The sequence below is a fragment of the Adiantum capillus-veneris genome, chromosome 13, assembly GCF_014529385.1.
Source record: "Adiantum capillus-veneris isolate H3 chromosome 13, ASM1452938v2, whole genome shotgun sequence".
Classification (NCBI taxonomy): domain Eukaryota; kingdom Viridiplantae; phylum Streptophyta; class Polypodiopsida; order Polypodiales; family Pteridaceae; genus Adiantum; species Adiantum capillus-veneris.
The window spans coordinates 40786645-40809060 of NC_140943.1; the positions used below are offsets into that span (position 1 = coordinate 40786645).

General features: G+C 44.4%; 1 protein-coding gene across 1 annotated transcript in view; it reads left to right on the plus strand.

Moving 5' to 3' along the window:
- The window catches only part of LOC147443856 (glutamine--tRNA ligase, cytoplasmic-like), a 59317-nt gene that overhangs the window by 8335 nt on the left and 28566 nt on the right, over window positions 1-22416 (plus strand). The window contains exons 2-4 of the mRNA XM_086526670.1: window positions 3292-3342; window positions 3416-3487; window positions 3581-3680. Coding sequence (XP_086382796.1) covers window positions 3292-3342; window positions 3416-3487; window positions 3581-3680 — 223 coding nt within the window. The remainder of the gene's footprint in view (window positions 1-3291; window positions 3343-3415; window positions 3488-3580; window positions 3681-22416) is intronic.

The following is a 22416-nucleotide window of genomic DNA, read 5'->3' on the forward strand; positions in this document are numbered from 1 at the left end:
GACACATGGTTTCACCATGGACAGGTTGCCTCCTTTTCAATACTCTCTACAGGCACCCTTGAGGTCTTTGACGCGGGTAGAGATTAATAGACTCATTCGTCAGGATCTGATTCAGCTGGACACGAGGAGGACATGGATAGAGCCGATACAGGAGTTGGGCACAAAGATGGCTTTCTATAGAGAGCATTTTCTCCACCTCACAGGGGATGGGTTTGTGATTCGACATAGCTATATGGACATGCATCTTTCTCATGTGTGCGATGTGCCATTGGCCAGATACGCACGTCCTCACATTGAGACTGGCAGATTCAGAGGGACACCAGTAGATAGCAGGATATGCCGCTTATGCCATCTAGAGCCAGAGACAGAGGTACATTACATATGTCATTGCACAGTGTACTATGAGATACGAGGCCGTTTTCATTGTCTATTCAGAGAAGGTTTTGGGCCTCTATCTAGGGTCATGAGTTATGAGGATCAGAGATGTCTTGGGCTATATCTACTTGAGCTACACAGGCATAAAGAAACTGAAGAGAGACAACCCCTGAGACAGATCACAGATTTCTTTACACTAGATATTGTACACCCCAGAAGAACAGACAGAGGAGCAACCAATAGTGGAGAGGTCTACCCGCACTACTGGCATTCTCATAGACCGAGCATTGGAGCTAGGGAGATCTAGACGACCCCAATGGAGAAGAGGAGCTACACAGTTTTGAAGGAGGCTACAGCAAAGGATTCGAGCCATAACTTTTTCGTCGTCCAGAGTGCAGATGAAGATGGATCTCTATGAAGATAGATCTCTACTTCCCTCCCAAATTGTCTACACATTGTATACCTCAGTTCACACATTTCACGCCCGTCGCCTTTCACACCTATCCGCTTAGTTTAGGATTCCGCAATATTTATATCTTGTTATTCCTAGTTTAATTTATTTTGTTAATTTGACTTGGTATCAGATACACCGCATTGTAACTTCCTGGTCTCATAGGTCACTTTGGCCTTTTGAAGACATTAATATAACATTTCATTTCATTCTCTCTCTCTCTCTCTCTCTCTCTCTCTCTCTCTCTCTCTCTCTCTCTCTCTCTCTCGCTTTTTCCCCTTGGTCTCTACGCTTCCGCATCGTCGACTTTGACATGGTATCAGAGCCTTGGTGGAGCAAGGCGTCCCCCCGACCTTCTGCAATTACTGTTGGAAGCCTATCCATTCTCTTGCTTGCGGCATCGAGTTCCTCTATATAGCAGTGTTCTAAAATGCTGGCTAGTTGGAGCCCATCTCCTTTGCAACTTGCGTCTCAAAACGCTACGGCATTTGTGGGAAAACCCCCTCCCGTTGTTGCCTCACCGTCTTGCGCAGCTTGTGTTTCAAAATGCTGCGCAAAGACGATGTCAACTCCATTGGCGGGCAGCATGGTGATCATGACCCCCACTGCGTTCTGAAACGCACTCAGCAGCGGCTCTCTTAGCGATGACAGCAAGGCCCCCCCTTCCCTCTGTGTTTTAAAACACTGCATCCAGCAGCACCTTGACGGCGCCCCCCTCAGCGTTTCAGAACGCCCATTCCGGCAATCCCCTTGACGCCCCTCCCATCCCTTGGATGACCCAGCGTTTTCAAACGTTGTGAGCACCTAGGGATGGGCAGTATATGGCCGCCGAAAGGAAGGATTGTTGACCGCCTTGGTGACGTGGAAGCAAAGGCCTTCAGAGGCCAATTTTTGGGAGAAGTGCAAATTCTTGTGATCAGCTTTGGGAGGAGTATTTGAGGTTCGTGAAAGGCATTGGAGAAGCTCTCCCCTTGTGTGGCTTGAAGAAGTGTGAGCGAGGGCAACGGAAAATTTTGGAGAGTAGTGTGGAACGGCTTCCTTTGGAGTGCAAGAAGGCGGTTAATATTATCTCCAGATCTTGAAACTTCAACATAGCCATCCCCCTTGCAGGTTTTGGTGCGGCTTGGTGGAATTGTACGGCCCTTGGAGTGCGAGAAGGAGCACAAGTATCCAAATCTTGTAACTTCAACATAGTCCCCCCTTGCTCAAGTGCCAACAACATCAACCAAAACCAACAAATGGCTATGGATAGCAGATCAACCATCCAGTTAGCGGCCTATGCATCGGGACAGTTCTGAAGGAAACCAACAAATTGTTTGGCTCAAGATTGTGAAGCCAAAAGCAAATGGACGAGTTCGCTAGAGGACAACGGCAAAGGCAAGCTTGACAAGGATGACAGTACCAATACTCAATTAGCTGCCTCGATACCCACAAGGTCCGACAACAATTTTTCTAATTGTAACACGATGCTTTGTTTGGGTCGGGAGTTTGAAGCCAAAGGCAAAAGCAGGAACTCACAGAGAGACAAAGACAAAGGCAAGCTGGACAGAGATTACGGTGATAAAGATTTGACAAAGGAGATCGGCATGCCAGCCACGACACCAAATTTCTAGTCGTGAGGCAAATGCCACCACTAGCTTCAACTAGAGAGAGGCTTGTGAGTGGCTCCGTACAATTAATTTGGACCCTTGTGTTGGAGTTCAAGTTCTCGGTGTTTGAACCCATGGGTCGGAGTTCAAGGCACATGCATCTGGCAAGGAACCAATCAGACGTATCTAAAACACTATGGATGAGTGCACCAATCCATTGTTGTTGGTCGGATTATGGATAGGATGCATTTCAAAGTTCATCTGGAAAGTTTTTGACGTGATGTGTTCACAGTTCATGAATGGGATTCTTGGATGTAGTGGTCTACAATTTAATTTTCTACAAGGTAATCGATGCTCAAGATGGCAGGAGCAAAGTTAAGGGTAGCAAATCCGAGGTGTATCCAATGGAAAGGATCCTCTGCTGGGGTGTCCATGGTAGCTTCTTCATCGACTTGGTCTTACTATTTATGTCCACTATGAGCTGCAGAGAGGGTGTTAGTAGTTTGGCATCTCAAGTGAATTGCCCAATGTGATCCCATTATATAGTTTGGCTTTTAGGTATTTATTTTACTTATTTGTCAATGTTTGGGAAGGGCAAGTCGCTGAGGTTGCTGTATAAGCAACCCTCAGACCCCATTGTATACACATCAATTATTCATTGCCAAGGTTGATTGGTTCTCTCTCTCTCTCTCTCTCTCTCTCTCTCTCTCTCTCTCTCTCGCTCGCTTTCTCCCCTTGGTCTCTACGCTTCCGCATCGTCTACTTTGACACACAGGTACATCTAAAAATTTTTTGCAATGAAAAGAGGGGTTTTGTAGGTGTAGGGTGAATTTTTCTTGCTCTTGGGTCTAAGACCAATTAATGAAAATGCGACAGGCAGGAGTTGATGGTGGATGTGACAAAAATATCGGGAATCTCATATATATGGTATTACATTTCAACTAGTCCATCACAGGTCCATTAGAAAAACATGTCTTTAAAATGAGCAGTCCATGTACAGGTCGCCACAAAGTTTCCAACTAATGCTCTAAACCATCGAGCTGGATTGGTTAAATGCATCACAGGTGGTCAGGTTTGTTGGATGTATTCTAGACTTCAGAAATTTGTGTTTACATGCAAGGTTGTAGTCAACATGCATTGGTGTAACTATATTGTTGTGTCTTAGATCAAGAGTACTCTTCAGCTGGAAGCAGCTTTTTCTTTCTTTTCCAGCACTGGTCCTCGAATTTATGATATAGAAGAGTTTGAAAAGCATTGTGATGTGGGTAAGTTTTTCCTTCCCTCTCTCTCAACATCCCGTGGTTTTTCAGCATGCCTTGGTTACGCTATGGATATATTATGTTATTTAGTGAGCTTCTAGAAACATCACATTGGCCTGTGTTCAGCTGGAAAAAATCTTGTTATGCAAGATAGCATTGAAATTGTGTAACAGATGCAAGGCATGATAACACAAATAGTGAACTAAATGTCCAGCTATTCATTACCATGTATGAAGTAAATTGAGTGCTGCACTTCCCTACAAAATGCTGTTTACAATGCTCAAGAACAGTACGTATTAAAGCAAGTGTTCAGATTATTGTTTTGGTGCTGTACTTCAATCCATAACCTGCTGTTTACAATATGAAATACCTTATGCACTGAAATAGAAGTTTAGGATATTATTGTCAAGCTTACCCTTACTTCCACCCTCTTGATAAGATTGTAGGAAGCTTTATTACCTTTGGGCTTGTGAACTCTCAATACCTCCAGTGGTCAAGATGCTCTAGAGACTAATTTTCATTTGTGCTCCCCTTCTCCCAACTACCTCCAGTATCTACCTAATCTGTTCTATTTGTTATTGCTCCCTCCGTTTTTTCTCAGGCTCGGTAACTGCTTTTTGACTCTATTTTCATACTATTCACATCATATCCACTCAAAAAATGCATGACCTTTCCCTTATAAACAAAGAAGTAACAACAGTGAAATCTGTACCATGCCTTATTTCATGTTGTTCCTCAGTTTGGGTCTATGGACAGTGATGGCTCTAGGTGCACAACTATCCGTTTTATTTTTACTGATGCCCTGCTGGATATGTCTCATATGTCACCTTTCATGCATTATTTGTTATATGGTATGTGTCCTGCATTGATTCAACGGAGACCTTGATGCTTGGAGGAGCTTGAGAGGCAGCCATTGATATGGAAAGCATATGCTAGACAAGAGGGTGGGCGGCTTGGCGAGAGGACTCATATTGATTGGGCTACATGGGAGCGAGGTCCAGCAATATCTCTACATAGTTGCTGTGAGACCTCTTTGCTAGATGTGGATTGTTGGAATTCCATAGAGGGAGATGGGGAAGACCACAACCAACAGGAGAAGAAAAGATACTTTACAGAGCGTGCAAATAAAAACTTCACTTCTATTAATAAAGAATGTTTACAATGTATATAAAGCCTTAGAGGCTCCATGTAACAACTTTTCTTAACCACACACCTATCAACTACTCAATCTCTTGGTGCATACTGTGCATGCTTTAGGGGGTAATCTCCGTAGGTGGTGGATACACTTGATTTCCCAACAATCCCCCCTATCAAGTATTGTCCAGTTTGAAATTAGTGGCTTCATATCCACTTCTAGTGGCTTCCACAAGTTTTAGGTAGGTTTTCTTCAAGCTTTGTGATTGGAATTTGTCGTTGGATTTTACCCCCTTGGTGTGATGTCCCTTAGCACTAGCTTATCCTTCTTATTTTTGAATGCTTATCTAGGCTTTGGAGATTACGCATAAGAGAAGGTTTTTGCTTATGTAGTGATGTGATGTGAAGGGGGTCTTTGCTCTCTTGGAGCCATTGTCTATCCCTTTCACAATTTGACGATGATGCATTATGATATATGCATTTAGATAATATATGTAGTTTTACTTATGTAGAAATTTGCCTCTAGACTTAAGTGCATGTATACTTCATGAGCTTTAGCAATTTGTGTGCCACCTCTTGCAGTTGAAGCCTTCTTGTGGCCTTGTGTTTGATGATGTTTGGGTCAGCTGAGAGTGTTGCCAGGATAGGCAGCAGAAAATGCAATGAAGATATTAGCTGGCTTTTGATCTGATGGACATCTCGGCTTTGATATGGTGTTCCTAAATTAGCTTTATTTGAAGGAAATATAATTCTAGATGAATTATTGGATTTATAAGTGAGAGGGTTTTCTCGCTTGAGACATCAGGAAATTAGCTTTATCTGAAGGAAATATAATTCTAAATGAATTATTGGATTAATAAGTGAGAGGGTTTTACTCGCTTGAGACATGTGAGTACAAATATTTCTAGTGCGGCATTCATAGTAATGGTGGGAGCACTATGAACAGGAATATCTGTAGGGCCACCAAGAACGGGTACTTCTGATGTGTCACATCGAATGGGTGATATAGAGCATCGAGAAGAAGTATTCGACCATCGAAAACAAACATCTTTGATGAAGTCATGGGATGAGTGACATAGAGCGTCATGAAGGAGATTGTATTGTAAGTTAGATGAGAAATGACTAGGTGATGGCTATTCTTGATACGTCACAGGTGGGTGACGGGAGCATCGAAAAAGAAATATTCCCTAACTCTTCCATGCGAGATCACATCAACAATATGCAGGAGCTTCAACAAGAGATACTTCATTTGGGAAAGCTTATCAGTTCAAAGGATATGGCCACCTAGCTTTTGGCCCAATTGCCTCCTCGGTATACCAACTTCTATTCATCATTGATTATGAGTGGCCGGCTGAATACTATCTCTTGGGACGAGATTGTTCCAATGGTATTGGTCCCGGAAGAGCGGTTCAATACGGGGAAGAAGTCAAGCTCCGAAGCCTTGACCGGCTCTTCCAACAACAAGAAGAAGCAGAAGGGTAAGAAGGAAAGCAACAATACCAAAGACGAGAAGTGATGCCGAACGGGAAGCCTTAAAGGCGGAACGACATTTCAACAGTTGTGGTGAGAAGGGACATTATTAGAGGAAGTGTCTAAAGCGAGTTGGAGATGCTTCAAGCTTGTCATGGAGGTTATTTTTACAGAGGATGCGATATCTATTTGAGATAATGAATCCGACAAGGAGGTCAAAGGGGGCTCAGTGGAGAACGGACTCTACAGACTCCATGCTCTTTCTTCAGTGACACGTATATTTACAGGTGATCTTTGGCATTACAGATTTGGTCATTTGAACAATGATGCGCTTTTCGGCTTGCTTTTCGTGAGCAGATGCTTACAGGCTTACCAGATGTTGGGAGTAAGCATGGCAAATGCATTACTTGCATTTGTGGGAAGCAACATCGAGAATCTATTCAGAGGCTTGCTACACACCGACCCATTGCCGTTTTGGAGTTGGTTCACACCAACCTTGTGGACTTAAGGCTCTCTATATCATGTTGCTGGTGGATGATTTCAGTTGCTTTACTTGGGTATACTTTCTACAGCACATGTCACAAAGTGATGACGTGGCTATCGACAGCAGAAACCCTAGTTTCTGCCAGAGACCCTAACAATCCTGCAAACCTATTTTTTGCCAGAAACCCTAATTATATAGAAACCCTAATTTCTGGAAACCCTAACCCTAACTGCTGTCGCCAGTGCTACATGGCAGTAGGTACGAAAATCCCGGAAATTACGGAAGCTGAGAAAAAAGCACATGCGACGCAAATTGCAGCTTTTGGGCTTTTTCTGGCTACACTTTGAGAGAAAGAGAGAACTTGATTTATTTTTGGCTCTCATTGAGAGAGAGAGAGAAACTGCTTTTGCTTTCAAGCTTCTGGGGCTCTGCTTTTGGGCATCCCTTGTAACATTTAAATACACGGATTAGGGCTCACTTCTCAGAGCATTTGGACGCAGAGTCTGAGAGTGAAACCCTAACCGCTCTTTGTACTTTGACATTGATTAATACATAAAGAAATACCGAAAGGGGCGCCAGTCTTTGGGGCCAATATCTCTAGGCACGGAACTTCGCCGGGCCAGTGCAAATCTATTGTGATCTATGAATTGTTTTGAAGTGGTTATTTGGTGCTGTCGTGATTGATTCTTGACTTGGAGTGTCCAAGTCTGTTACAGTGGTATCAGAGCACGACCGATTTCTCTTCTACGGGAAATCTGATCCCCAATTTTTTTTTCTGCGGCACCTATGGCTTCACTCAAGGATCAATCGACTCCCTCTGCATCTGGAGATGCGGGCAGGGATCACAACGAAGATTTAGACAGAGAGTATGGCCCGCCTCGGCCTACTCAGGGGGAGCAAAGAAAGACGAAACGTCGTCAATTGATCGGCGATGCAACAAAGATGATGCTCAGTTTTGCGAAGGATCCGAAATTGGCAAAATATATGAGCGAGACTTCTTTTCAAGAAGTGCATGCAAAGTGGCAGAAACCACTACACCACCCTTGAAACGTGCTCTCAAGAAACCTTCTAATCACAAACAGTACTCAGAGAAGGAATTACAAGAGGTGGTCGATGCACGGATTGCTCAGCTTTTTGACGCGCAAAAGAAAGCCAAAAAGCACGACAAAAAGCAGAAGAAAAGCATTGACTTCCCGGGATATTTGGGTCGTCAGTCGACTTTTGACAAGGCAAAGATACAGAAGAAGCGTGTTCGATTTGAAGGAGTACCCAGTTCTTCTTCTTCTTCTTCTTCTGACAGTTCTTCTAGCTCTTCAGATTCGAGCGAAGAAGACAGAAAAGGTAAAAAGCGAAGCAAGAAACAAAGCTTCGGAAAGGGCAAGAAAAAGGCAAAGAAGACTAAATCTCGCCCAGAGATTGACAGTTCTACTGAGGACTCGTCTACAGACAGCTCAGATTCCGATGACGGAAACTTTTATGCGAACAAGAATAATTTTTATAAAGCCAACCAGTATGACTTTCTCGAAGATAAAAGCAAGAAAGTCCGAGAGTTTAAGGAAGGTGGCCACTCGATCAAGTTTGATACGTTTTCAGGATACTTAGATGCTTCAAAGGCTTTGTCTTTTATACAACAGTTTGACATTGCTTTCGTGGGAGGACGCTATTTAGAGCACTCCAAGATTTGGAGAGCTACCTCTTACCTTAAGGGGAATGCTCGAACTTGGTGGTCCACGCTTCTTTTAAACAAGACTGCGCCAGTTAAATGGCTGAAATTTAAAAAGCTTTTTGTTTCTTCTTGGTTGACGCAAGAATATAAACGAGATATACGAGCTGCTTGGAACCATCTTTGGATGACCAAGAAAGATACAATCAATGCTTATTGTGAAAGATTCTGCAGCTCTTTTCTACCCGCCTCTTCATTCAAGAAGATCTCGTTCAGAGAACATATTGAGTGGTTCCCCTTGGGTCTACCTACAGAGATCCGAGACCACTGCCTTGAGCAGAAGCCAGCTTCTATTCAGGAGTTGATGAGTCATGCGAAACGGGGCTTTGCCATTCTTTCTGGCAGTCTGACCTACCCCACAGATGAGAACATGACACAACGAGCTGAACAGACTTCTGGGAATGAAAGTAGAAAGAAAAAGAGCAACCTAGAGAAAAAGGATGTACGACCCAAGCTTACTCCTCAGGGACGAGCTCGATTCATCAAGGAGGGAAAGTGCTTTGGATGCGGGGAACAAGGACACATCTCCGCGAAGTGCCCAAAAAAGGCACAGAAAGAACAGAATGATAAGGACGACGATAGGCCTGAGAGTTCGAGAGCAGCTGAGGAACGTGGACGAAAAGGCAAGATGAAAACAGGACTGGTTCCAGATTGTGTGGGTACTGATCTCGACACCATGGATGAGAGTAGAAAACTTTGCCAAGCTTGGGGCAAAGTGAAAGATCAAGAGGTCCTGATTTTCTTTGATGGAGGAGCCAAGGCCAACTTCATTTCACTTGAATGGGCGGCTTTGCTCAGGATTACTCTTGATCGGATGGGACCACTTACGGAGGCAGTTCTAGTGGCACACGGCAGGGACGTAGCTATTACACCTGTCATTGGCAAACTTCGGTTGCATTGTCAGGGGTATTTGGGGCATGAGCACTTCTTCATAATGCCTTTGGAAGGTTGTGATGTTCTCTTAGGGATTCCCTGGTACCAGAAGAACAACGCCGTGGTCGATTATCGGGCGAGAAAAGCGACTTTGACTACAGAAAAGGGCAGAACAATTGTACTTGATACTAAACTGAAGGGCGAGTTTGTCCCTATTGTATCGGCTTCGGCCATTTCAAAATTAATGAAATCCAGATTGTTTGTTTACTTTATCTTTATGAAAGAATTGAGCGATAAGGATAGGACAAATATGTCTAAACTTGATAAAGAACGCCAAGATTTTCTCCACTCACGTTGATTGCTTCTCAGAGGGCCTACCAGGAGAGTTACCCCCTGCTCGTCATGAAGATCATACCATTGAATTGATACCTGGAAGCACACCACCGAACCGGCCACCTTATCGTGTGAGCCGAGCACAGAATGAAGAGATTATGAACCAAGTGAAAGACCTCCCAGAAAAGGATCTTGTCCAGCCTAGTACTTCACCGTATTGCTCTCCATTGTTGTTGGTTTTGAAGAAAGACGGATCTTGGAGGATGTGCATCGATTATAGAGCTCTCAATAAAATCACCATCAAGAACAGATTTCCGATTGCTAGGATCGATGATATACTCGACAGGTTACAGTGATCCTCGTGTGCTTTAGTAGGATTGACTTGAAGAGTGGATATCATCAGATGCGAATCGCGCCGGGAGACGTCTACAAGACAGCCTTTCGGACGACTTTTGGGTTATTTGAGTTTTTGGTGATGCCTTTTGGCTTAACCAATGCTCTTGCAACATTTAACCGGATGATGGACATGATTTTTCGAGAGTACAGGCTATTTGTTGGCACTTTCTTTGACGACATCATTGTTTTCTCCAAGAATGAGGCAGAACACAGAGATCATCTGCTTTAGGTCTTTCAGGTATTAGGAGATCACAAGTTAGTGATTGATGCAAAGAAAAGTGAATTTTTCCTACGAGAGATACACTTTTTGGGACACATTGTCTCAGCAGCTGGAGTGCAAATGGACCAGGCCAAGATAGAGACTATCCGTGATTGGCTTGATTTGAAGAATGTCCATGAAGTTAGAAGCTTCTTGGGACTGTGTTCGTACTACAGGCGGTTCATACGAAAGTTTGCAGAGGTTGCTTCCCCTTTGCATGTCTTGACACAGAAAGGTGTCCCTTTCTCGTGGGGATCCACAAAGGTGAATGCCTTACGGACATTGAAAGAGAAATTGACTACGGGATCAATTTTGACTTTGCCGGACTTGCAGAAGTCATTTGAAGTATATTGTGATGCTTGTGGTCGCAGTCTAGGTGCGGTCTTGATGCAAGAAGGCCATGTAATTGCTTACGAGAGCCGATTGTTCTCTAGGCCGGAGATGACAACACAAATATATGTTAGGTGCAGCAGAATGAATGTTTGCGCTTTGCTCAAGATGAGTGCTCCAAACTGCGCTCAAGGTTCCTTTTGTCCTTATGGAAGGTAGAGCCTTCCGTTTGTAATGAGAGAGTGCTATGATCACAAACAAAGTGAATGGACATTGTGTATGCAAGTGTATGAGACTGAGAGATAGAGAGAGAAGAGAGATACGACACCAGAGACGTAAAACCCTCCTCCGAAGGCCCTACTCTCGTCGGCAAGAGTGGCCCACTTATGATTGCACATTCTTAGGGCTGAGTCTTGCTGGTCTTTCTACTACTGAAAATGGCGAAGGCTGAAAGCTGCCCAAAACGCTAGGTGATGAAGTTCTCAAAACGCTAGCTGCTGGGTTCGGTGGCAATGGTGTCTAGATGCAAAAACGCCAGGCTTAGACTTGACTGAAAACGCTAGAGGATGCTGCTTGCTTCTGAGGCGAGGCTGATGCAAAACGCTAGGGGAGGTTCTTGCTTGGAGGGGGAAACTGCCAAGGTCTTGTTGAGAAGTTGCCTGTTGAGCTTGGCTCCTGTTGCCTCTTCTGCCAAATAGTGCTAGTCTAGGTTTGCTTATATACGAACTTACTCAATTTGCCCTACCTACTTTTCAACAAAAGTCACTTAAAAATAAAAATTGAAAAATGTCAAAAATAGGGAAAATAGGCTAAATGCACTGGAAAATTCCCCTGAAGGATTCTAATGGATTCTGATGGGAATGCTTATGATCATGCTGTGTGCAACCAGAGGATATGCATCTACACTAAGTGACTGGGCATGCACGGTCTACGAATAGACTCACAAAAGTGCCAGATCACTTCTAATCTAGACTGACTGGATTGACTGAACCCTGATCATGCTGTAGCTTGTCCACGGACACATAGGGCTGGATGTGTCACGTGACATCCCCTCCTTTTCAAAGTGAGGTACTGGTACCGAACTGTATGGCTTCGAGGGAGATGGCCAATAGCATCCGTAATCCTGGAAGGGACTCTTCGCCGGCCCACTCTTATGTGTGGGTCGTGCGGTACTTGAACTTTATAAAGGTCTGCAATGCCTGCTTCTTTGGGCCGCACCGAAAGCGACACAGTCTTCTGTGGCTCCTTCAATGCTTCAACTTCGTCGAGAGTCACGCTTCTTTCTTCTTCAAGAATCTCCATGGCTGAAAATTCTTGAAACCACTTCCAACACAAAAACATGAACATACCTATTCCATATAAAACGGCTGGAAAAAATCTTGTCGTCCTAATAGATTGTGCATGCAATGTAGATGAACAAAGAGACGGAGTGCCAAACCGTTCACCACATACACGCAAACAATGAGATCGAATCTTTCTCTTTTGATCTAAAGCAATCACCTGTGGCAATTCACAACGGAAATGCTCATGCTTGGTGCTCATACTTTCATGTGCTCTGTCTATAATTGTGTCATGCCAAGGAAGAGACATGGAATGTGACTTCCTTACATACATACTTTTCAGCTTTTCATGAGGAATCCACATACATTCATGCTCATCCATGAGAGAAACGTGCTCAACATACACTATGTCATGCCTAGGAAAAGGAATTACATAAAGATGCTGACTAAAATATAGGAAACGATCACGAATGAAACACTCGAACAATGCGTGCATATCAATCATGCGAACATATAATACTTCCTGTAAGGGTTCTTTGGACCGAGGCTCGAGAGCCAAGATTAGTTTTGCCTGAATGATCGAAACGTCTTGTGGGGGTTCTTTGGACCTCGACTCGAAAGCCAAGATCGGTTCTTCGTGATTGATCGAATCTACAACGAGGTTAGCTTCGCTAGAAAAAGCATCCACTAACACATCATCCTTGTGAACAATCACATCATCTTCATGCAACTTATCATGCTTGTGAGAAATCACATCTTGATCATGCAAATCATCATGCTTGTCATTGTCAACCAAATCATCGTGCAAATCGTTGGCATTCAAATCATCATGCTTAGCAATATCATTCAAATCATCATGCTTATCATAATGATGCAAATCATGTGTGCTTAGCTTTGGAGAAGTAGACACTGGGAGAGTCTCCTTTTCCTGATTCTGTGCAAAGTGCGCCTGCACTTGAGAAAAGAGTTGCAACATCTCTTTCATGTGTCGGGTGCTCTGTTCGGCCGCCAAACGCGCTTGCTCACGCTCACACTCCAAGTCTGCCTTTCTTTCTGCTTCTCTTCTTGCTTTTCTTACTTTGGCTTCCAAGCGGGCTTGCTCGCTCGCACGGGCTAAGGCTGTCATTATTCTTGGTACTTATGCTCTATGGCTGCGATTCTTTCTTCGCTTTCTAACTTCCTGTCCATCATCCTCTTGTCGAAAGCCTCCATAGGAGTTGGTACAACTCGTGGCGTAGATGGGGAAGGGTGAGGGTTCGAAAAACCTCCTGGTGGGGAAAATTTTTCTTCGCCTCTCTCATGCTCATCACCTCCAAGCAAAGTATCCATTCCGCTTTGAGTGATGACCATACACTGAAGTCGTGGGTTCTTGTGGGTTCTTGGGGTCTTGGGTTCTTAAGTTCACGAGGAACTTGGGTTCTTGAGGGTCTTGAGGTCTTGAGGTTCTGGAGGTTCTTGACGTTTTCTTTCGCTTGCAATCTGTGTTTGAGAAGGATCTTCTCTTCACCCGAGTTCTACTCCTTTCTCGTGGGCGCACCCCTTGGCGGCCTTGCGCTCACACCAAGGTTGCTTTTTCCCACCTCACGTCAATTGGCCGGCCGCTAAGTGCACGGTCTGCCCTCAATGAGTGAAAAGAGACACAAGGGGAGGTTGGACAAGCCCTTCTTTCTTGGGATTCTTGTCAGTCTTCAAAAACACGATTAGGAATCGACACGCCGAAGCGAACTCGGGTTCGTGCGACCTCAACAAGCAAAAAAAATTCTTGTGATTCTTGTGGTTCTTTCCTTGAGTGATATAGAACACTGCCAAAGCTCTGATACCAATGTTAGGTGTAGCGGAATGAATGTTTGTGCTTTGCTCAAGATGAGTGCTCCGAACTGTGCTCAAGGTTCCTTTTGTCCTTATGGAAGGTAGAGCCTTCCGTTCTTAATGAGAGTGCTATGATCACAAACAAAGTGAATGGACACTGTGCGTGCAAGTGTATGAGACTGAGAGATAGAGAGAGAAGAGAGATACGACACCAGAGATGTTGTAAAACCCTCCTCCGAAGGCCCCACTCTCGTCGGTGAGAGTGGTCTACTTATGATTGGACAATCTGGTACAATGGTGATGCATGGGACTGATGAAAGTCTAGGCTATGTCGACAATGACGACGGTGATGACGAAGTCGACCTAAGGGCTGAAATCTGCAATCTTTCTATTGCTGTCCAAAAATGCTATGGGCTGAAATCTGCGACTAGTCCAAAAACGCTGATTTTGGGACTGTTTTCTGTAGGTCTTTGACGCTGAAAAATCTGCAGGTTTAGGGTTGAAAACTGAGGTTCATTAAGGCTGAAAACTGATGGTCTTTCCGGGTTGAATCTGCTACTTCTTAGGGCTGAGTCTTGCTGGTCTTTCTACTACTGAAAATGGCGATGGCTGAAAGCTGCCCAAAATGCTAGGCGATGAAGTTCTCAAAACGCTAGCTGCTGGGTTCTGTGGCGATGGTGTCTAGATGCAAAAATGCTAGGCTTAGGCTTGACTTAAAACGCTAGAGGATGCTGCTTGCTTCTGAGGCGAGGCTGATGCAAAACGCTAGGGGAGGTTCTTGCTTGGAGGGGGAAACTGCCAAGGTCTTGTTGAGAAGTTGCCTGCTGAACTTGGCTCCTGTTGCCTCTTCTGCCAAATAGTGCTAGTCTAGGTTTGCTTATATACAAACTTACTCAATTTGCCCTACCTAGTTTCCAACAAAAGTCACTTAAAAATAATAAGTGAAAAATGTCAAAAATAGGAAAAATAGTCTAAATGCACTGGAAAATTCCCTTGAAGGATTCTGATGGGAATGCTTATGATCATGCTATGTGCAACCAGAGGATATGGATCTACACTAAGTGACTGGGCATGCACGGTCTACGAATAGACTCACAAAAGTGCCAGATCACTTCTAATCTAGACTGACTGAACCCTGATCATGTTGTAGCTTGTCCACGGACACATAGGGCTAGATGTGTCACGTGACAATATATGAGAAAGAGCTTTTGGGGCGGTTATCCATGCTCTTACTTAGTCGCGACATTACCTACTCGGAGCGGATTTTACTGTCTTCACAGACCATTAGAGTTTGGGCTACTTCTTGTCACAGAAGCAGTTTTCGGAAAAGCAGATGCGGTGGGCGAACATCTTGTCACAGTTTCACTTCGAGAATGTCCATGTGCAGGGACAGAAGAATGTGGTGGCAGATGCTTTGTCTCAGAAGCCGTTGGTTCTGGTTATTTCCACGATACATCATAGGAGCTTCGAGGATATGGTTGATCAGTATGCCACAGACACAGATTTTGCAGATATTTTCACACGGATACAGGATGGGGAGACAATAGCTGGATACGCTCTTCGGGAAGGCTACTTGATGAGAAAGACTATGTTGTGCGTTACACAGCCGTTCAGGGAAAAGGTTATGACTGAAGGCCACTGTCCACCTTTTATGGGTCACAATGGCACTGCTACTACCATGAAGGGGGTAGAGAGAGATACTTCTTCTGGCCGAGACTCAAAAAGGATGTGGAAGAGTTTGTGCGCAGTTGCTTAGTATGCTAGAAGGTCAAGTTTGACAGGCATAAGGCACAGGGATTGTTACAGCCTTTATCCATACCCACCCGCCCCTGGGAAAGTATTGCGATGGATTTCATTTTTGATCTCCCGACAACACAGAGTGGTCACGATGGTATCTGGACTGTTATTGACAGATTTAGCAAACAGACTCATTTCATTCCGGTGAAGAAAACAATCAAGCCGGATCACTTAGCGAGACTGTTTGTGGGCCAGATCTTCAGATTACATGGCATGCCTGAGACGATTGTCTCCGACAGAGACCCCCAAATTCACGAGTTTGTTTTGGAAGGCAATTTGGGAGAACATTGGCACGCGGTTGCAGTTCTCGTCATCGTTCCACCTGCAGACTGATGGGCAATCTGAGATTGCAAATTCAGTGGCTCTAGATTTATTGAAGTCTTATATCTCTGATCAGAAGAGTCAATGGGAAAAGTACTTACCTTTGCTGGAATTTGCCTACAATAACACGATACACTCTTCGACTGGGAAGGCACCATTTGAGATTGTTGAAGGTGCTGCAAAGGTTCCACCCTTCCTAAGCACGAAAGATAAGATCTTTGAAGCGGATGAATATACGTGAGACTTGGATACGGCTTTTGCCAAGGTTCACGAGACTTTGCAGAAGTCTCAAGAACGACAGAAAAAGGCAGCGGATCGCCATCGTCGCGACTTGAAATTGAAGGAGGATGATTGGGTGCTCTTACGTTTTGAGAAGGCACGCCTACAAAAGAAAAAGGGTAAGGAGAGGCTTCTTTCAAAGCTTAGTATGCGATACTACGGACCTTTCCAAATCACTGAAAAGATAAATGATGTCTCCTTTGGATTGAAACTGCTAGATACTTGGAGGATTCACAATGCATTCCATGTGAGTCTCTTGAAACCTTTTAAGGGTGATGTGCCTGATGATGGGGAGCCATATGAGCAACCCGAAGTGGAAGAAAACGTGGAGATCCTTGTTCCTGAACAGATTTTGTCACATAAGGATACGAAGACTAAAGGTAAAGTCCGAAGGCGGTTCTTGGTTAAGTTCAAGAACTATCCTACATTGGATGCGCAGTGGATGGAGGAGGAGGACCTAGCAGATACTCCTCAGATTGTGAAACTTTACCTCGATGCTTTTGGTGTAGCATAGTCTATTCCAAACGGAACCAAGAATTCAGCATGGCCGGAGATCTGGTGCAGTGGGATGCAGAAGAGGGGAGTCGCTCTGCTCCTTTGTCAACAGATGCCTTGATCTCGATACTAGAGTCACTGATGTCTCAGGGATACTGAAAGCTGACAGTATTCTGTTGTATGACTTTAATGAAATGGAATTCCTGATTATGATACTGATTTGTTCTTGACTTCTTTTAAGTGCAAGAACTGATAGACGAAATGACTGCAACATTTTAGCCTGATTGATCTTGAATAGACATGGTTGCAATAGGGGTTAGTCAATCGGACATCGATGAGGTCCCGATTGGACCCAGATGCAATTGCTAGCTACATTGCCGATAAATCATGCTCTAAGATCCGAATGAATGTTGAATGTCATGTGATGTCCTGTGATGTCGTGTGATGTGATTGTCGATTTGGTACATGTGCTAGATGTGTGTTCCTAGTACGTAGGTACTAACAGTCAGTGTCTGCTAAGACGGTTTATGGCTTTTGTCGGTTTTGCAGGCGTAATCGCGGTCGATTACAATGCTTTTAAGAGGGGGGTATGTCACAATGTGATGACGTGGCTACTGACAGCAAAAACCCTAATTTCTGCCAGAAACCCTAAAAATCCTGCAAACCCTAATTTTGAGAAAACCCTAATTTCTGGAAACCCTAACCCTAACTGCTGGCTGGAACCCTAATTGGCTGGAAACCCTAATTTTTGGCGCCAGTCCCACATGGCAATAGGTACGAAAAACCCGGTAATTACGGAAGCTGAGAAAAAAGTACAGGCGACACAAACTGCAGCTTTTGGGCTTTTTCTGGCTACGCTTTGAGAGAAAGAGAGAAACTGCTTTTGCTTTCAAGCTTTTGGGGCTCTGCTTTTGGGCATCCCTTGTAACATTTAAATACGCGGATTAGGGCTCACTTCTCAGAGCATCTGGAGGCAGAGTCGGAGAGTGAAACCCTAACCGCTCTTTGTACTTTGACATTGATTAATACATAAAGAAATACCGAAAGGGGCGTTAGTCTTTGGGGCCAATATCTCTAGGCACGGAACTCTGTCGGGCTAGTGCAAATCTATTGTGATCGGTGAATTGTTTTGAAGTGATTATTTGGTGCTGTCGCGATTGATTCTTGACTTGGAGTGTCCAAGTTTGTTACAGCACAAGTATGAGGCATTTGACCTCTTCAAGAATTGGTGTTTTCTTGTGGAGAAGAAAAACAATCAAGTGTTGAAGACTATTCGATCGGACAAAGGTGGGAAGTTTACTTCCAAAGCATTCATTTAGTTTTGTGCGGACAATGGCATCAAGTGAGAGCTTGCGAATGCCGGATCACCTTTAGAGAATGGAGTTGTGGAGCAAAAGACTAGGACAGTGGTAGAAATGGCATGGACCACGCTTGAACATCGAAACTTGCCAAAGTCTTTATGGGCAGAGGCAGTTGCGACGACAGTTCATACCATAAAACAATTTCTAACCTCTTCGGTGGGCGGTTCGTGCTAGGAGCTTGAGTACAAGGAGATCCCTTTTTCGCAGCACCTTTGAGAGGTACATCATGTTCACCTTGAATCACAGAGGTTTTATCTTCTTTTTCAAATTCCAGTGAGTTCTATTGATAACTTGTTTTCAAAGAAGGTTCCAAACCTCATAACCACTCTCTCTCCAAAACCAAATCTACACGATCTAGATTCATTATTTGGAAGGCAAGGGTATCATGGTAGCCTTGAATTTCTACTTCCAAAGTGGATACCAAGGTGTTACAATTATAGCATCTCAAGTGGATAGCCCAATGTGATCCCAATATTTTATTTTTCTTTAGGTATTTATTTTACTTATTTGTCAAAGTCTACGGTAGGGCAATTTACTGATGGGGTACTTAAGGGCCCGCAAGCCATTGTATAAGCAACACCTAGTCCCCATTGTAAATCACTAATTCATTGCCCAGTTGGTCGGTTCAACTCTCTCTCTCTTTCTCTCTCTCTCTCTCTCTCTCTCTCTCTCTCTCTCTCTCTCTCTCTCTCTCTCTTTGGGGGCCCTCTCGACATCTACGCAGATTGCGACAAAGGATCCATACCATATTGGCGTGACATAGGAGCCGTCACGATAGAGTACTTACCGTGGAGGACATTGAACCTCTACAGCCTTTTGGATAGTGATGTCTCTACTGTTAGAGAGCTCCATTGTATCACACCCCCCCCCCCTGAAACCGGCCTGTTCAATCCAAAAAGGGCGGTAGACTTTACTTTAAACCTTGATTTAGCTTTCACCCATTATTAGTCGTCTATTTTACCTGTACTTTCAAGACACTGCAAAGGGGAGAGGGATACAGGCTGCTAGATTGCACCTGTATGAGTAGACGGACACCAGATTGGCCCCTAACTTAGGCGCCCCTTTCGGTATTTCTTTATTATTCAAAAGAGGGAATAAACGCTGTGGTTCCTACAAGCTGCCCCGCACAAACTCGGCTGAATTTCCACTGTTCCAGCCCGATTTCGGCAGCATAACTGTACTAGAACCCTTCACGGTCAGTATTCCCACGCATTGACCGACTTTCCCGACGCATACGGGCACTTTGCAAAACCTGGCGAGAATCTGCAGCACGCTGAATTCTCTGTTTTCAGCCCTGAAAATGCGCCAGATCGCCTGTACAGCGGTCCCCTTGCGTCCCCGAACCTCCTGGGGGTATTAGGGTCCGTTTAGGGCCAAAACCCTAAACCTGCAAAAATACACAGCAGGCTGTAATTCACTGTTTCGGGCTCCGTTTCGCGTGCCGGTCGCATCCCTAGCAAGTCCTCGAGCTCCCGCACCTGTAGGGCTACTTGCCCTTTGAATCGGACGAGATTTTTGGCGTGAAACCTCTCCGAATTCACCTGTACCTGCGGGGGGATTAGCCGCTAGCTAATCCAGTACCTGTGCAAGAGGCTCTTGCCTCGGCAATCGCGCATGAACCCACACAACTGTACATTGGTCAAATGAAGAGCCCACTAGAGGGGCATAACATACTGCCAAAGGGGAGAGAGAGGGCAGTGCGTAGCGTGCAGGGCATCACTCCTGGCACCGCACTGTGCATAAGAGGGAAAGCAAGCACTCCATAGCTCTTAACCTGTGACAAAAGCTGCAAATGAGCCTCTCCCAGCTTAAAATTCAGCGCCAACTCTCTCTTGCATTAGAAACTGCACCAGAATGTGCCACTTGGCACATTTACAAGCATTTTCCCGTTTCGGGGTTGCCGCCTAAAAATATCCCAACCGGTTGCCCAGTTGACTTCACGGCAGAGTAAGAAAATGTTCCCTTTGTCATTCCGGAGGTAACGACGCCAACGCATTTTCAGGTCCCAAAATAGCAGTTCCCTAAATTTTAGGAGATGCTGCCATTATATCTTTCTAGGTCATCCGACCCTCTTTGTACACTGTGGCCACATCCAAAACTGAAATGTAGCCTCTGTAGCAAAGGATTCCACTTTGGGAAGTCAATGACCCCACTTGGCTAACCATAGTCCTTGTCCAACCTTAGTGCTCTCTTGCCCTCAGGCCTGGACTCCCTCTGGACAGTTCCACACTAGCTATGCAATGCAGGGCAGTTAGATTTCTCGAGGGGTGTTTCCAAAAAGTGAAAGTAAATAGATAATAAGAAAGAAATCAACAAAAAGGATAGATAGTAGTCACACGCTGGTGACATATGGTTCTTGAAATCTCAAACGTCCTCGTTTGCATCTATGTCGTACATGCTTACTGTCAACACTGATGTATTCAACACCTGTCGACACATATACGACACATACATGCTCATTGTCAACCCTGGTGTATTCAACACCTCGTCGACTCATGTATTGCCTGCGTGTGAACCCTGTCCCAATGACATAGTGGTAGCTTCGCACTCTGCCATTGCTTTGAGTCACTAACTTTCCAATGACAAAATGGTAGCTGCACATTTTGCCACTGTCTTATAGTACACGTTGGATCCCGTAACACTTTCGAGCATATCCAAACCGACAGTTTAAGAATGCAGTTACACATGTACTCTTCAATAGAAGCAATCACTGTATCCTTGACAAACTGACAAGAAATACTCACTTCTATAGCACTAATCAAACTTTTGGACATTCCATAAGAGCAATTGCCAAACTGACAATCTGTACAGCTCTAACATTCATGTAACAGGTATTTGATTTGAGCTCACTTTAAATACCATGTACATCATTTGTTTCAGAAGCCATTGTCACACTGACAATCCATGTAGCTTTGAAACTCAAGGGGTCAAGGTAGGTTGCAAATCGAAGGCTTCCAGGTAAAGTGATAACACAGTTGGTGACTCTGCAAGTTCACCTTCTTCCATCCACTTAGCATCCATTGGTGGATAGTTTCTGAACTTTACCAAGTAACGCCTGGCAACCTTGCCTTTCACTTTCCTTTCTTTGTGTGCCAAAATCTGTTCAGGGAGCAAGATCTCGTCAAGTTCCTCGACTTCCGGCTGATCTTCAGCTGGCATATCTTCTGGCACATCACCCACATAGGGTCTGAGAAGACTCACATGAAACGCATTGTGAATCTTCCAACTGTCAGGCAATTTCAGCCTATATGCAACATCACTGATTATGTCGCACACTTGAAAAGGCCCATAGTAACGCATGCTGAGCTTTGGAAACAGTCTTTCCTTGCCCTTCATCTTCTTTAACCTTGCCTTTTCAAACCGTAGAAGCACCCAATCACCAAGTGAATATACCACTTCACGACGGTGACGATCAGCTGCTTTCTTTTGCTTTGCCCGAGTCCTTTCTAAGGCCACTTTGACCTTCTTGTACATTTCATCCATGTCCTGAACATACTTATCTGCTTCAAATATCTTGTCCTTTGTATGCAGTATGGGAGGAACTTTCTTGCCACCTTCAACTATCTCAAAAGGTGCCTTGCCAGTTGATGAATGCACTGTATTATTGTATGCATACTCCACCAATGGCAAATACTGCTCCCACTTTCCTTTATGCTCTGACACGTAGCACTTCAGCAGATCTAGGACAGTAGAATTTGCCTCTTCTGACTGCCCATCTGTTTGAGGATGAAATGACGAAGAGAATTTGAGCGTGGTGCCCATATTCTCAAACAAACCTCTCCAGAACAAACTTGTCATGCGTGGATCACGGTCGCTAACAATTGACTGTGGCATGCCATGATACTTGAAAATATTGCTCATAAACAAGCGTGCCATCTGATCTGGCTTTATCTTCTTCCTGACAGGAATAAAATGAGCCTGTTTGCTGAATCTGCAAATAATGGTCCAAATACCATCATTTCCTGTCTGCGTTCTTGGAAGATCAAAGATAAAATCCATAGCAATACTTTCCCATGGTTTATCTGGAATAGGTAGTGGTTGCAATAACCCTGGTGCCTTTTGCCTGTCAAACTTGACTTTTTGGCATATTAGGCATTGTCGCACAAAGGCATCCACATCCCTTCTCAATGTAGGCCAATAGAAGAATGTCTCAACCGCTTTCACTGTAGCATCGATACCACGATGCCCTGCATACGGTGGGACATGACTCTCTTCCATAACTTTGCGTCGCAATGGCTTTGTGACACACAATCTGCCATGCATCATCATGAACCCGTCTTTAAGAAGATAGTGTTCATGACGTTGTCCATCCATTAGTTGCTCGAAGACCCTTGCAAAATCTTCATCATTTGCATACTGTTCTCTCATATCATCAAGTTCATGATGATAAGGAATCGA